The following is a 17,352-nucleotide window of genomic DNA, read 5'->3' as shown; positions in this document are numbered from 1 at the left end:
TAAATGAAAACAGCAGGGCCTCTTGAGAAGTGGAAATGTACTCAGGGTGAAAATGGTTTTGCGTAGAAATATTAATCATAGCACAAGGAAAAATTAGATTTTGTATTGAGTGTTTTCAGCTGGAGCCAAAATAACAATCTCTGTTTCCATAAATAAAGCCTAATACTTTAAAAGGCCTCAGTCAATAAGGGACTTGTATGGTTTTGTCTTGCTTTATAAGGGTTACTACAGGAGCAATGAGTTCATCATAACGCAGCATCCTCTTCCCCACACAACTAAAGACTTTTGGCGAATGATCTGGGATCACAATGCACAGATCATTGTCATGCTGCCAGACAACCAGAGTTTGGTAAGTTAAACACTTAACCGGGTATATACTGTACTTGAGTTACTGAGCACAGAAGGGTAAAGGAACTGAGTCACTCATTTATGTGGTTATGTTCCTGTTGAAAATAGAGCTAATTTTGAGCCGTATACTTCGCTCTGGGTTCACACAGCAAGCTTGTTACAGTCCAACATGTTGCTGCTCTCTGTTAAATCAATGGTATCCTGCTAGTGGTGAAAGGTAACTTCAGCTCGTGTGTTCTCCCAATACGGACTTGCTAACAAACTGAAGGAAATCGTACAACTTAGCAAGAGCAAAAATGATTGTTTACGACTCTGTGCTATGTGTTTGCCTCTCGTGTTCCTGAAAGGGTGTGGACCATGAAGGTGTTAAGTTTGCCAGGAACTGAAGGCATCAAGTGGTAACTGAGACAATAGTGTATTTATGAATGTGCTTGGGGAGCAGGAGTTACAGTTAACGACATCAGAGGGGCTAAGTACATTATTTCTGATTTAAGGAGAGTGCAGTTGTGGATATAAATTAAGATGCTGGAAGTGAGATAGGTGAAGTGTTAATAATGGCTTTCAGGTTAACTGGCATATGTCTAAGATGATTGAGTGCTGAAAGGGATTAAGGCCTGAACAGATGATTTTTTTTCTTGTGTGCCTGACTAAAAGTGAGTGGAGTCTGGCTGAGAATGGTATGGAAACAATGGCCTTTGTTCCAAGAGGAGAGTGGCTGTGAGGGCTGTGAACATGGAGTACTTTATACTGTTCCTCAGCACAGTATGGTTCCAAGAGATTAGCAGGAATCCCAAAGGGCAGAGTTTCCAGCTAAGCACTACCAAATTAAAAGGAGTTGATGAAGAGAGGGTGTGTCCAGTGCAGGTGAAGAGGCAGATCCTGCCTTTAAAAGCACAGAAGGCAGGCGGCTGAAGAGTTCTGACTTGGGAGAGGTGACACCTCGCTCGAGGTGAAAATACGTCACAAATCGTCTTGGGCAAGGACACACAGTGCCAGATTTTGCCTCAGTTGTGTTGAGGGTGGAGGGGTTGCCTGGGACTCAGATGCCAGAGTGTGGCACAAATATTGGCTTGTGATTGATGTCCATGTAGAAGATGCTAAACATACGGTGCTGAGAGAATGATGACGATGCAGACTGACCTCGGTGTCTAATGAGTTCAGTCTGAAGTGGAAGGGTAAAATTATAATGGAAAACTCAACACTACAGTAAACCCTCAAGATACGCGCGATGAAGTTTCCTGCTCCTGCCAGGGGCAGCAGCCACGAGTCAGGCTGCCGTCCCTGACGGAAGCGGGGAAGCTGCGTCACAAGCAGCTGTGTGCCCCCCAGCTGGGAGAAGCCGGGGACTGCGTGGCTGCCCCCCACCACTTCCCCCAGCTGCCCACTCCCCCAAGTCCCCAATTTACACAGCATTCAGTTTATGTGGAGGTTGTCCAGGATGCAACCTCTATGTAAGTCGAGGGTTTACTTTATTAGGGACTGTTGGAATATGGTTCCTTCACTGAACGTGGCATTTCAGACACACCTGTGTGGCTGGCGCCAAAGTCCCATAAGCACCTTGGGAGCTAGCATATCACTGAAAGACTTGTCCTTGACCACAGAGGAAGACAATAGATTCCTAGCTGCAGAGGACAATGGTTCATGTTTCTTCAGAGTGAAAAACGGTTTGCCTGATCTTGTCTTCGGAGACACAGACATGTAGTAACACATTAGCTTCTGTGCTCATGCCAGCATGCACCGCATGTCCTTGAACACAAAAACTGGCACAGATCTTGGATCTACTATTCCTTCTGTTCTTTGGATCTGTGGTTTGGAATGCATGATTGTTTTTGCAAATATATTTTCTTGGTAGTATAATCCACTGCTGATTAATCAGTAAAAATGCCAGAACTCTTAATGCTTTTTCCCCCATCTTTTTATTTAGAATTTACCATTGCTCCTTCAGTAGATGATTTTTGCTGCAGACTAAAGGTTACGGAGAAGTGAACTGACATGCTGTTTTCCTCTGGGTTAGGAATGTTTGGCTTTCTTTTTCTCAGTTCGTAAAATTACAACACCTAGATACGACAACCTTCAGCGTTCTGTCGGGGCAGAACAAAAGCACAATAGAGCAGTCAGAATCTCTGCCCTGACAGGACTGGGCTTGATGAGACTCAGGCAGACAAAAATTGAAGACGACAGCAAACAATTTCTAAAATTCACTCATTGAGTGTTTCTGAAAGGGGACCTGACCTGACTGCAAAGGAAAGAGAGCAATGTACAAGGTAAACAGCAGGTGGTCTAGGATGGGAAAGATTGTGTCTACATAAAGGTTAAGTATAAGTTAACTGAAATAAGTATTTCCCTAGAAAGAAAGAAACAAAGAAAAAGCAGGTGTGAATTATTTGGGAGGCACAAGAAGGGTACCTGAGGCTTGCTTATTGCTATAGTAAATCTCTTTTAGGCACAGAGGCTGTGTCTACACTGAGCTCTAGTGCTGACCGTTTGATGCAAGTACACAGTCTCAAAAAAGCAAAATGGGAGCTCATTTTCATATTTCTGTGGCTAATGTGCATATTCATGAGGCTAATCTGCCTATTTGCATCTGAAATCAAACAGTGTAGATGTCGTTCTGCCAGCAAAAAAAAACGCTTGTCGGCAGCCCCTTATGCGTGATAAAAATCAAGGGCTGCCAACAAAGGGGGGTTTTGCCGGCAGAACCACCTCTACGCCTCTTGAGTTCTGCTGTGAATATGCAAATTGGCCTCGTGAATATGCAAATATTGTATAGCCATTCTGCATTTTTGAGACTGCTTATTTGCATCAAACTGTTGGCACTAGGGCTCGGAGTAGACACAGCCAAACAGTTCTGAAAGATCAGTGTCTGGTTTTGGATCCATTGGATTTTTCCTTCATATGTAAAGTAATCTGTTTGGATGGCTGCAGTGATCTGTTTGTTTTATTCTCGCAGGCAGAGGATGAGTTTGTGTACTGGCCAAGTCGCGAGGAATCCATGAACTGTGAGACCTTTACCGTGACCCTTATCAGCAAAGACAGACTGTGCCTCTCTAATGAAGAGCAAATTATCATCCATGACTTCATCCTTGAAGCTACACAGGTAAATCGAATCCCTCCTCCAACACACCCAATAGGTGCATTTGGACTGTGCCTTTCACACAGTTCATTATTGCCTTCAGTTCAACTCTGCAATGAGACAGACTTTGCAAATGGTTTTCCAAAGGGTTTACTTGTATATATGCGGGGGGGGGTGCAGAGAGGAAAGGATCTTGCTACCATTTTCTTTTCCATCTCACTCCTCAGAAGTTGTCTTTCCAAGTCTTTCATTTCCAAGAATATTGCTTATCAGAACTCTGGCTCTCTAGGTGATTAGGCTAGTGTGGTGTTTCTCAACCTTTTTTTTTAAAATAAAGTACTCCTTTTTCAAAAAAAATAATAATAAGTACCCCCAGACTTCTCTCCTGTACCCCAAGGGTATGCGTACCACCAGTTGAGAAGCATGGTCCTGAAATCATCTGAGATCTTGAAAATAATGCCATTCAACCTTTCCAAATGACTCTACCCTATGCAGGAGTCAAATTTGTTTTGCATACCACCAAGTTACATCTCACTTAAAAACTACTACAAAAACATGCAAAAATATCACAGAAGACTACTACCACAAACATGCTGACTTTCTACCATCTTACTATCAAATAAGTTAATTGGAATAAAAATACTGTTCTTACGCTTCAGCATAAGACACATGAAGCAGTAGAAACGTGTCATTGAACAAACTTTTAGATTGTACTGACTTCATTAGTGTTTTTATGTAGTCTGTTGTAATAGTAGGCAAGTATCTAGATATATTGATGTAAAGACCTCAGTGTACCTCCAGTGGTACACCTACCCCTGGTTGAGAAACACTGGGCTAAGATGTTTCTTCTCTGCTTTTCTGATTCAAAAGTCAGGTGGTTTGTTCTTCATGCAGCGCTCACAGCACTTGATCGACTTATTTTTTAAAAGACTGTGATTCAGTGTCCCATTTCCCTTTTAGAAATTCAGATCTCATAGATTAATTGTTTTGAAGCCAATGTGCTGGCTCTGAATTTGTTAAACCACATTTATTTTGCACAACACCTATTCTTTGACTACTTTCCCAGTGGCAGATACATTTGGCTTCAGAGAAGAGGACCACTTTACATATCCTTGGTAGCGTTTTTAGTTTGGGTATGTTTGGCTGTTCTTTTCTTGTTTAACCAGCTGCCCTTTGTGCAGTAGAGATGTTGAAGAGGCCTGTGTGTTAAGAAAGACCAGTGTGGAGGTCAGCCCTGAACTGAAATGGAGCATAATTCTTTAAATATATTCAAAATTATTTACTGTTGGCCAAAACTTGCTCCCTGAGGCATCAGAGATGCCAGAGCTGCACAGTTTGGTTGAGCTTTGCATTCACCCAGACTTCAATGAATCCTTTGTTGGCACCTAGAGAGCCATTGCATGGGTGGGTAATGTCTATGCAAGCACATTGTCTGCCTCTGCATCAGAGTGCCAGGGAGGGTTCTGTGTAGCTGACTGTCAACTAGTTGCATCCCACAGGGGCTACACAGCCTGCTGGCGCTGAGCTGGAGAGAAGAGCATTGTCCATCCAGCAGGAGGTTCCCCCAACAGCGGTCAGGGAGAGGAGAGGATTGTGTTATTGGCCAGGCAGGAGCAAGGAGTGCACAGGCACTTGCTGTACCATGGTATAGCTTTACTGAAGTTCACCTCGAAGTGCTACCCACCAACACACCTTGGCCCTCTCTAAGAACTGGAGGCTCCAGAGCTCTGTGATCTAACTCAGTGGTTCTTAATATGCACAAAGTCACTGCCGTTGTGCCACTTTACGTCTTCAAGGCTAAGAAGAATAATTTTTCTCTCTCCATCTTCTAACACCCTTTTAGGTACTAGGTGTCCCCTCTAAGCCTGAGCCTCCTTCCATGTACGCATGTGGCGTTAGAAGGGCTAACAGCAGGATGGTTTTTTGTTTCAGGATGACTACGTTCTGGAAGTGCGCCACTTTCAGTGTCCCAAATGGCCAAACCCAGATGCCCCCATAAGCAGTACCTTTGAACTTATCAATGTAATCAAGGAAGAGGCCTTAACGAGGGATGGCCCCACCATTGTTCATGACGAGTATGTTGTCTGTCTTCTTTCATTTTCATATTACAAGTTGTCAAAAGAAATATTACACCGAATAAGGGGGTAGATGGAGGAAAGTGTCCTCACTCAACTGGGGGTGCAGGTGGAGGTTGGGGGGGCGAGTTTCATGGTCTAAGCATCAGGATCAAAGTACCTCAACTTCCTAAACTGCAGCCAGTTACCATGCTTCAAAGGCAACTACATTTCATTTAATGCATTTGATTATGTATGGGGCTTTCTGGGTAGACCATAAAATGTGAGGTCAGGTCTGTTCTGTATGTACGGTTGGGTTGCTCTGCTGGGGAAACGCCACCTCCCAAACTCTCACACCTTTAAAACTCGCTAGAGCCATCCTTTATACCCGACTCCAGAGTTGGGGCTTTTTATGAAACCAGTTTCCAAAGCACCCCAGGGCTCCTGTGTACTAAAGTAGGTCTACTGTGGCACCAAAGACACAGGGCTTCACTTCAGCAGTGTGTACGTAGCACTGAGCAGGTTCAGCTTTGCTGCTTCTCAAGATGCGCAGCAAGGATCATTTGTGCCACAGAAGCTGAGGTTTGTTTATAGCAGGTCTGTTTTGCCCTTCCCTGTAAGCGTTCTGTGTAACCAGCTTGACATCAGCTGGGTGAACAGGAGTCTTCCACCACCTCCTGCAAGAGGTGTTGCTGCTTTCTAACATGTGTAGTCCTGCAAAGCAACTGAACGTTTCTGGGCCCTGTAACGTTTCAACAGCTGACTCGAGATGGTGCCAGTTTTACATTATTCGTTCACTTTCACTGAGGCTTTGCAAACATTCATAGCAGTTGCCAGCACTGGGAAATGCTGCTGCTTGTGAAGCAGAGCCTAGTGCTTGCAGCCCACAACAGCTCTTCTCTACACTGTGGGAGGACCAGCATGAGAACAATGTGCCACTTAAGTCCCAAGGCCGCCTGTGTAGGTTCAGCTCTTAGTCTGGGAACCACAGTGAGGAACAGTTGTGAGAGCCATTAGACTATCCCTGATTTTTTAATTCATGCTGCAGCAAGATATATTGGAGGGTTCACTTACTTTTCGAAAGCATTACTGTACACCGATGTAAAAAGCAGTCCTGTGGTGCCTTAAAGTCCGACACATTCACTAGGTCATGAGCTTATGGGTAAAACCCACTTTCTCAGATGAATGGAGTGGAAAAACAGAATCCAGGATTTATATGGAAGGGAGTGGAGAGGAACATTCCCTGGACATTTACTAATGGATTTGAAAGTAGCTGTTCTTCTACAAAAGAATTTTAATTCAAGATTACAGAGGGAGACATCTGCATTAGACTTGTGTTACAAGTTTGACACAATTAATCTAGGCCTGAACAGAGATCTTAACTATCTTATGCATCACCTTTGATATTTGCAGGAATCGGACACGTCCTACTTAGTTTGCTTCATTAACTGGTCCTATTAATGATAGGTAACTCTTTCCCCTCCCCATTTTCTGCTTTATAATGCTATATAAAGCCTGGATTCTGTTTTCCCCACTCCATTCATCTGAGGAAGTGAGTTTTACTCATAAAAGCTCATGACCAAATGCATGTGTTCATCTCAAAAGTGTCACAGGACTGCTTGTTATTTGCGAAGACACATACTAACATGGCTCTACTCCTCTGAGACTGTGTGCGCTGATACGTCAGTGGTCAGCTGAGCTAACCACTGAGATGGAAAATTGAATGTTAACATTCTGCTGCTGCAAAACAACGTTTCCATTAACATGCCTGTATCGTGACTGCAACAGTTTCCCATGACAAACTTCTACTTGGCTGGGCGAGTGGGTTTTGTCCCTTCCTACCTGTCTAGTGCATCGTGTAAGTGGTTGGGTTTGAGCAGCTTTTATTAATTTGAGTAGAGTAAGTTTTAGTATTAATTATTTGATTAGTCTCTAATGCCATTTTGCTGCTCTTGCAGCATTCCAGATTAGGCTTCACAAAATGAGAATCATTACTGATTTGGGCATTTCAGGCGAGCCTCTTTCTCACTTTCCCTCCCAGAAAAAAACTCCAAACAAATCCTCAAAACTGTGCTCTAAAAGCACTGAGTGACTTTCGTCTGTAAATTGCTTTTTTGGTTTATTTGTTGTAGTCAGTGATTTTTATTTTTATGCCTAGTATCTAATGTGTGTTGCACCTTTGATTTGGAGGGCGAGCAAATGTAGCTGAAAATGAAAATCTCCCTTAAGTATGTGCAACAGCCATATCCAATAATCCACTAATAATTACAGCTGCAGATTAATCCCAATTGCATGGCTTTTCAAATACTACTGCAAGTGGGATGTAGGAGTTGCTTGGTAGACAACTCAATGAAGAAACATCTCTAAAAGTTTCTGGAACTCCACCTAGAAACCACATGTTAAACACCGTGGCTGCGGCTGTGCTACAGCGATCAGTCAACAGAAGGAACTGTCAGAAGATACCTTTCAACAGACCCACTGTCGACAGATTTCTTCTACACATAAAAGCAGCTCGAAAGAGCAATCCGCTCTGTCGACCGAGAGCAGCCAGACTGTCCAGCCCTCTCTTGACTGAATGGCCAATGGGAAACTCTACAAACAGAGCTGCCCGGTGAACTGGAAGCTCTGTCTGTTGACAGAGGGCCCACCAGCGTGTCTTCTACACTATAGTTTTGTCGAGAGATTCTGTTGACAGAGTCGTTCTGCTTTGTTCAGGAGCAACAGAACTCTCCCAAGAAAACTGCTGCATTCTGTCGACACTTTCTCAACAGAACACATTTTAAGTGCAGACACTCCATGAGTTTTGTTGACAAAATCCCAGTTTTGTTGAGAAACCTCTATAGTGTAAACGCAGCTTAACAATTTACATCCAGATTTTCAGACATGGCTGCCTATAGTTAGGCACCGAATTATGTTCTTATGGTCCGACTATCCAAGATGTTGAGTATACCGCAGTTCCCAGTCAGGATACTGAGAGCTGCAGGTAATTGGCGTCTCTAAAAGTCGGGCCATTAGTGCCTCAGACAGGCATTAAAGTGTCTCCTTACAGGCACATATGTTGTCCCTAACCCATAAACGCTGTCAGTTCCCGCAGGAGCCCTGCCTCACTTGGTGTGCAGTTGGTAAGCAAATAAGGCAAGGCCTGTGCTTCACTTTTGCCCAAAATCTGACGGCAGCTGTCTTCAGAGATCACAGTAAAGCAAAGCAGAGTTGTATTTCTGTAACCCGCACACTTACTCGATGTGGGTCACTGTCCCGTGGATTGGCACTTAGACCACATACGGAGAGAGAGAATGAATCTCTGCTACTGTCTGAGCTGAGAGCCAGCTGGCTTTTAGCTCAAACTATAGAGGCTCCTGCAGTAAGCTCCCGAGGTCCCAGCTTTGGTTCCACCTGTTGGTGTTACATTTGATCATATTAAAATGAGACTGATTTCCTGTGGAAATAATAGCCTGCAAGCCTGCTGCTAAAGTCTGAAGTGCAGTGCAAAGATAGAAGGGAGAGCCGTCTCAAGGGTGGCTTGAATCCTTTGCATCCTTCACCGTCTTCTGACCTCAGTTTCTGTATTTCTTTGCCATGGGTTTCTTGCCATGGACTTGGATGGGACTGGAGCTTGTGCTTGACAGTGGTGGTCCCTGGCATGGTCATTTCCAGTGCCTCGCAACCAGATTCTGCATTGCCCTTAAGTCCCAAAGCATTGCTAAAATTCCAGTTGGGTTCCTCCAGTGAATCTGTTACCTATAGCATTTCTTGAGTGCCTTTATATTTGAGCCACACTGCAAAGAGTGACCTTTTTCCTACAGAAGAGACCCAGCTTGATGGAACAGTGTCAATCCTATGTTTGTACCCAGATTAGACGGGCTGGCATAATTGTCAGAGGAAGAGGAAGAGCTTAGGCTCATTTTTGTTGGGTTGGGTTGTGGTTTGCTTGAGTTCCCATGAACTCATTGCAAGCTACACTCCGACTTAATGGAAATGCTTCTATACAAACAGCATGTGAAATGTAAGTCTCCTTTTGTGCCAGCCGAGTGGGGTATTTTTAAAGGGGATCACATTATTTGGGTATGGTCCTTTCCATCGGAAACTGCAGTTCGCTAAAGATAGCCAGCCTGTGGCTAATGCGGCTTTTTTATTAAAACAGCTGCAAAGGACTTTTTTGCCCATAGAGAGTAGAACATTTAATGGTTCTAAAACATAAATAAATCATCTCTGTAGCTCTTGGCTAAGCCCAAAGCCAAGCTCTGGGGCAGTTTGCCAAGGCACCCAGGTTCACCTCTGCCTGTCTGACTTTGCGGTGTCGTGGTTTGCAGGTATGGAGCTGTGGCAGCCGGAACGCTGTGTGCCCTGACCACCCTGTCCCAACAGCTGGAGAATGAAAATGCTGTCGATGTTTTCCAGGTGGCAAAGATGATCAATCTTATGCGGCCTGGAGTATTTACGGACATTGTAAGTCTTTCAGGGAAGGATAAAATGGGTCCTTCGTAAGGGTTGCACTATTTAGTCACACTTGAATTTAGTCACACACAACATGGTGTCCATTTGCCGTGTGGTCCCCACTGCCCGGCGACAGAAGATGCTTATTGGGTGACTTTGTTTTCACACAGCTACAAGGCTCTCTCTCATACAGGCTGCCATCACCTTAAGCCCTTTCAGGAAATCATCCGAACCTGTGTGCTAGCAGAAGCAAAGAGAGGGAGCCCTAGTGAAATAGTGGGCCTGACTCTGGAACCAGCTTTGCACCCTCTGCCCTGAAAACATGTCAGAGTCCCCTGTGGGTTCAGATGCATAGGGGTTAGAGCTGGGACTTGGCTATAACACACTGCACGACAGCTGTCCTTGTCTGGTGGCCTCTAACCGTAGCAAGCTGGTGTCATTCAGAGTAACCTCCAAACTAAGCCCTGCAATCATGGAGCCATAGCTGGCTGGCTTCACCCATTTCTGCTTCCAAGATGCCATCTGAGACTCTAGCCCGACATCTGTAGTTCGTGGGTGTTTATATGCTCAGAGCCAATATGCACAAAGTCCCTGCCATTCTGACTGTCATTTTACATATTCATTGCTCATAAACTCTGCAGTATTGGTAAAGTTACACATAACAGTGAAATGAAGAAAAAGAAGGAAAAAAGAAACTGGTGTAGTTGGAAGGAAGCCCCGATTGCTATAAAGGCTTCTCAAGTTTGCCCTGATGTGTTGTTCAGTTTTTTGCACATTACATAATGAACTTCGCAAGTGCATTTCTGGCCAATCCAATGCCTTTGAAATCAGTGGAAAGCCAGCGGAAACCACTGGATCATTTCCCTCAAGGGTCACCCTGAATATAAGACAGTGTTGCACATGCTTTTTAGCAAATATTATTTCCCTGGGGTTTTTTTAGTGTATTTGTCCAGGAGACCATGTGAGTAAAGAACAGGGCATTGATCAACTGAGACTTTAGTGATGGCCCCAAAGTCATATTTGCTGTTTTTAGCATCCAAATTTGTATGCATGAAACTGACCAAATTACACAATTACTGTAACTTCTTAAAGCTTTTACATACTAACAATAGTTGCTTGTTATGACCTCTGGGAGGAAATGGGAGGATTTTGTCTCTATAGTTTAAATACTGGCCTGGTATGGGAACATTGACTGGGTAGAGAAAACAGTAAGATGACAGTAATCAAATATTTTATAAGAATTTGAAAATATGGCAGCATGTCTCCGAAGTGCCTTAGTCTGGCATGAACTATCACTGCATTCCCAGGCCATATTTAATGGATGGAGCCACTGTGGGGATTTTACTGGCCCCACTCATTGCAGGAGAAAATAATGGGTTTGTTCTGTTCAAGACCAGCTGCACTGGAAGTACAAAGCAGAAATGCATTCTCTGAAGCAGCCTGGGGATTGAAACGAGTTGTCCTTTTCATTCCAGGAACAGTACCAGTTTCTGTATAAGGCAATGCTCAGCTTGGTGAGCACTAAGGAGAATGGAAATGGTCCCCTGACACTGGACAAAAATGGTGCTGTGATGGCCAGTGATGAACCGGATCCTGCAGAAAGCATGGAGTCTCTTGTCTGATTGGAATCTTGAAAAGGCACTTAATTTGTAGAACTTCTGAAGACTGAGTGAACTTTTTTTGAGGCCTTTTTTGCCAGACTCTAGGTTATACAATAACCCAATTACTTTTTTACACTGATAAAAGTTTTGATATTTATTTTTTGCCATTTTATGTCTTAATGGTATCCTACTGAGCATTTGCACCTCTGTTTATTTCACACAGTGAACCGCAATTTTATCTAGTTTGCACTATATGATCAGTGTTACTGCCTATAATACTCTAATACAAAAGCAAGCCCTGATGTGACATTCCATGACAACAAACATGCTACTTTTTAGTTTAAATGCAGTGAAGTTTTGTTAACTACAGTGACCCTCGAATCTTAACTCCTGAATGCTAGACCAGATGGATTCTTTCTACAAGAAATACTGCACCCCCTTCAGACATCTCATATTTATTGCTTTAATTTTAATTGTTGTAGGTCTTCTGTACTCCAGTTCAGTGGATAAGCAATATTCATCCTTTCTTGATAAAATGTGGCAGGTGATTGCTAGCTGTGGTGAAGGTATAATAGCCTCATGGAGCTGAAACAGTTGCTTTCGTATTGTTTCAGATTCCATTTTTGTATATTTTGAGGCCTAAGAATTGCTTCACATGGAACATATGAAATTACATTCAAAAAACGCACAGAAAAACTCAGACCTGGGATATAGCCACATTATAGCTTCAAAATTTCTCCAGTTATTCAGAATAAAAATGTCAGTTTTAGATATTAAAACCACCATATGGGAAAGTATTTTATTTTTCATTTTTATCATAGCCAATTCAAGAAAAACTGTGCTACAATCTAAAATAAGTCTGTTTTCAGACACACGAAGGTATAATTATTTCACATTACTAAGCTATTTGATATTTTAAACACATTAATTTCCTTACTATTTCTTGGACAGGACCTCACACCTAATGGTATGTCACATGGCGAAGACAGGCGTTTCTTAATTTCATAACTGTTAGATGCCATTTTTACAGGTGTGTAATTTTCATATTTTAGTGCTAAAACATAAAGTACTGATCCATATTTACTGGTGAAGCAAACTAATAAAAATAACTACCTATAAAAGTACATTCTTCCTCTTTTATTTTTTGCCAAACTAATTATTTAGTACAAACCTCTTGATTCCATTCTTCCTCCCACATAAATTGTTTTCCCCAAATTAGCTTATTTAAACAGTATTGTTATCGTGAGCATTTAGGTGTAATCTCTCATTGGTTCCCTAATCCTGAGCATTTTGATCCCAGTTCTGCAGAGTACCTAAGTCCATCCTTATCTAGCAAAACCCTTAAGCACCTGCTTAAAGCTTAGCGCGTCAATAACAGCTTTGCTAAACAGGTATGGTTTGCTCTAAAATTGGGTATGTTAATTTGACTGTTTGGATGTTTGGTGTACATTTAAAGGCATCACTCCTTACATGGAGAATTATTTCCATCATTTTGAAATTTCAGCCAAACAAAAAGGGCACTGTAATGTTTCAGGACTTGCTGTCAAAATATTACAGCATATTTTTCACTTACATGCAAAACTATATTGTTGTTCTTTTCCCGGCTTCCAGTATACCCTGGCTAGGATGTAAGCATCCGGCAAGCAAACCCACTTCTTTGGTTGAATTATTCATTTGGGTTTCTGAAGGGTTAGACATAAGCTAGTGATTCTGTGCATTTTTATTCAAAAGGACATTTAAAGTGAACTCGTAAATAGTGGTAAGAGTAGACATTTGAGGCCCGAACCTCAGTTGGTGTGAATCTGTGTAGCTTCACTAATATGAACGGAGCAATGCTATGTCACACAGGCTGAACAGCTGGCCTTCTATTTTTTACTAAGGAAAGATTTCTTCATACAGACAGACCGGGTTAATCCAGACTTCAGAGCCTTTGAAAGATTTCACCAGTGACAGCTATATTGTTACCTTGACTTGATCGGAATTTATTTAACCTTTTGTTACCTGTGGTCCAAAATAACTGCTGATGCTACACAGAGCTGCATAACACTTCCGTGTTTTGGGTCAGAAAATCCCATGTCTGGCAGCAAGGAAGCAATTCAAATAAAAACTGTCATGATGTCTCGGAATAACCCTTCAGTGCTACAGCACCCGTCAATAGCTAGTGTTGGCAGCTGAGCACTCAGGGTCAGCCAGTCGAGTGCATGGAGAATTCAGACTGGCTTTCCAATCACTTCACTTACAGGAATCCTTCAAGCACATTGCAAGTATTGCTGTCTGCATGGCTTAGGCTGGGGCTGAGAAGCTTCCAAAGGAAGTTAATTTGCCAGTCTGTGCTGGTGCCAGACTCTTCAATGCGCCCTTGGCTGGCAAGAGCTGCTGTACCAGGAAATTCTAACTTGGCACAGGCGGGCTAACCTGGATTTGATCAGCTCACATCTGAAAGATCTGAGTTCCTCGGGGGAATATAATTCAGGTCCTGGCAAGAACGTTGTGTCTTGCTAATTAACAGAGAGGTGTTTGGAGACTTGAATTTGTTCAGTCCATTTAGTAGTAACTTTCTCCACCTTTCAGTGGGGTTTGCAGGAGGAAGTAGCACAGTGAAAGTGGGCTGTTTATAGTACTGCCTTTGCTTGGGCTGATTCCTTACACTGGCACCATTTTTGCCCCAAGTCAAAGGAGGTGTGGGAACAGGGTTGTATTGCAGTGGATGTTTGTGAAACCTCTGCAGTTGTATTAGCGTTCTCCCATAGCTGAAATCGCAACACATGCCTTAACCCTGGGGAAATAACTCAGACTTGTGTCAAGAATATTTTTTGTCATGACTCAAGAAAACTGTGCATAGCCAGTAGCATGGCAGTGTCCTGTAGGCCGTAAGGGTCGGTAGGGCTAGAAATGCCATGTGATGCTCAGGAATAAGTGCCTGGGCCAAATTCACCCCACCGTTAGCAGCTGCAATTCTGCTGACTTAACAAGATTTGTTCCCGTTTCCCCGGAGGCTGTGTGTGACTGACCACATGGGAACAGATCCTTCCTTACAGAGGTATGATGAGACACTGGCATCTGTCTGTCACACCACAGGCAAGTCCCTCCTGGGCAGAGCAACCAACTGGCATCACCTTGCTGTCACCACTCTGCCCCTACCTGTATTGTGATGACATTTCAATCGTTATTACAGTAGAGCTGTGATGTCTTTCAAACATGGGCGATTCGTGAAGGGTGTGCAGGTCTGCAAATTAGGAAGAATGTAATCATTACTTGGCTGTAAATTACGGTCCTCGCTACTTGTGCTCGGGGGAAGGGGGATTAAAGGATGGCAAACCAGTGTGTGTCGGGGGTAGGGGGAGGTTTTGTGTGGGTGCATGCACATATGAGAGTAGAAAATGTTATTTCCCCAAGTCTTATAAGTGTATTCCACCGGAAGGCCACATGAGTGAGGGGCTGAGTGTTGAGGAATTGAGCCCCTAGTAATAGCTAAGAACCTTTAAAAAAACCACTATCAACCAAGTCCAAAAATCAGTGGCATTCTCTGCCTAAAGCCCCAGTCCTTCAAACGCTTACCTGTACGTTAAACTTCACATGCAGTAGTAGTTCCATTACAGTTGGTGATGGTTCCCGCATATGTCCCGTGGAGAGCATTGAGGATGTGTTTGCAGGGCCCAGGGCGAAATAGTTTTCATTCTAAGGCAGCATTAATCTGTAGCATTTCAGAATATCTCTTTCTAAATACAAATTATGGAAACAAAAACGGCTAAAGTTTATTTTTATGTTTGATTGTGGTCTTTTATGCCTCTCCTGTGGATCCATTCTGTGTTACAAGGTTTAGTTACTGGATCAGCAAGGTTTCAATTCTTCTTCAAGTATCTGATGGCTTGAATTGCTTCAGCCCCTCATGACTGATTGGAACTCTAGAAAAATGACCTTTTTTAATGACACAGCCCAACTGCCTGGTTGTTAATCCTTTTCTGTTCTTTTTTAAACAGATTCATTTTGTTTAAAAGTTAAAATAAAGATATCAGTTTTACCAAAGATACATATTAATTCTCAGCAAAAAAAAAAAAATTAAGGAAAAAAATAACAAAATGTAGGGATCTAAAATATTTGCCATCATGCTCTCAAATGCAGTCTCTTCTGCCATCAACTCCTGTGTTCTGCAGTTTATGTCCAAATCGTGCCAGTGAATTATGAAGACAAAAAGTAGTAGTTGTTAGTCTACTGCATTGCTTTCATCTCCCGAACATTCTCTTTGTTGCCATTCTAACAATGTAAAACTACATTGGCTTTGCTTGTCCAAGGAGAAGGAACACACAATGGAGTGAGAAAGAGAAGGAACTGTAATGAAGTGATTTGGCCTCTACTTTATCTTTGCTGTTAAGCTGTTTTTAGTATTTTTGTTAAATATTTGCAAAGGGAAACATTTTCTACAAAAGATAAGACATTTTTCTTGAAATTAATTGAGTTTTAAGAAGAAACATGTCTCCAAAAGAGGAGAGAGTCAATTTTATAAAATGTCACAACTCTCCAACATTTGGGGTAGTGACCTTTTCTGTTTGTTTTGTTAGAACATTTGAAATTAGCAAGCAGCCATTGTTTCTAAAGAACTAAGCATTCATGTCTACTCACATTTCCTTTTCCGTCATTTTTAAATAGTAGAAAACATTAAAACTGTAAATATTTTGTTGGTTGGGTAAGCATCTTCTGGGAACTTTGTATCTATGGTATATAATCATAGAATTTTATATTTTCATATAAAGCTAATTTTTTTCTAGTTTCAACTCCTTCATAGTTTTTTTGTGGTGGACATGTGAATACATATTTTCTGTGTATTGAAGTAGTGAAACACAATCATCACATTCCAAAAATACTTCAACACATGTTATTTCTTTGGGGCAGTGAGTGTAAAAGTTAGATTTTCTTTCAATTCCATTGTCAAAGTGTGTGCAATAGGAATTAGACTTAGCCAGCCATTGGAGAGGTTGTTTTCATTGATCCATTTTTGGGTTGGAGGGTGGGGCAGAATTGGTGTTTGGTTTTGGAAAATTATTGTTTGCTTTTAGTTTGGTTTTTGTTTTTAGGATTTTTCCTTCGTTTTGGGTCTGGGGTTTTTGGTAACTTGAAAATCTCCTTTTTGTTATGTTTAAAACTATATCAAATCATTCTATTATAGTGTTATTTAATATGTAAATTGTATTGCTATACATAAAATAAAGTATGGTTTTTGATGTATTTTATAGACTCCTTTATTATTTCTACCGTGTTTGCACACAATACCAAAGTTCAGGTGTATATTTCATTAGAGGAGGACTATTCCTCTGCTTAAGGACCTGATCTGGTAATCCCTACTCAGATGAAATTCCACTGACTTCAGTGAGTAAGAATGAGGGCCCTGATCCAGCAAATCCCTGTTGCACTCAAGTGATTTGTCCTATCAAGTCAGTGAGATTGTACAGGTGAGTGAATTGATGCACATGTTGGCTTGATCAGAGTGCAAGGACTTCAGCCTCTGCCCTGGCAGAACTCTCTTTCCATATGGCTAATGGTCATTTCAGGTGGTGTGGTATTGCTATCACATCTGCACGCTCACCATTGCAGGCAGTGCCTCCCAGTTGTGCGTCGGGGGGTTGTGAATATTTTGCAAATGTCTCTCTACAGTTGAGTATTTCCTCTCCTCTGCGGTTTGTATCTGTTTGGTGCATATGCCACTTTTTAATTGTCATGGTTTGTGCCTCCACTACTGGCAGTAGTCCCATGGAGTACATTAGCACTTGCTGTATAGTACAAGTTGAACCTCTCTCATCCAGCACCCTCGGGACCTGATCGTTGCCGAACAAGAGAATTTGCTGGA

General features: G+C 42.3%; 1 protein-coding gene across 7 annotated transcripts in view; it reads left to right on the top strand.

Annotated features, from left to right (window-relative positions):
• Nucleotides 1–16,727, top strand: part of PTPRG (protein tyrosine phosphatase receptor type G) — a 610,456-nt gene extending 593,729 nt beyond the window's left edge. For all 7 annotated transcript variants that reach the window (XM_075006204.1, XM_075006203.1, XM_075006202.1 and 4 more), the window contains 5 exons: nucleotides 221–349; nucleotides 3,299–3,445; nucleotides 5,354–5,496; nucleotides 9,786–9,921; nucleotides 11,385–16,727. In XM_075006204.1, the coding sequence (XP_074862305.1) occupies nucleotides 221–349; nucleotides 3,299–3,445; nucleotides 5,354–5,496; nucleotides 9,786–9,921; nucleotides 11,385–11,531 (702 nt within the window). In that variant the 3' untranslated portion in view covers nucleotides 11,532–16,727. The remainder of the gene's footprint in view (nucleotides 1–220; nucleotides 350–3,298; nucleotides 3,446–5,353; nucleotides 5,497–9,785; nucleotides 9,922–11,384) is intronic.
• Nucleotides 16,728–17,352: the final 625 nt, after the last annotated feature.

Source organism: Carettochelys insculpta, chromosome 11 (genome assembly GCF_033958435.1).
Source record: "Carettochelys insculpta isolate YL-2023 chromosome 11, ASM3395843v1, whole genome shotgun sequence".
NCBI classification, from domain to species: Eukaryota; Metazoa; Chordata; order Testudines; family Carettochelyidae; genus Carettochelys; species Carettochelys insculpta.
This window is presented reverse-complemented; position numbering and strand designations above follow the sequence as displayed.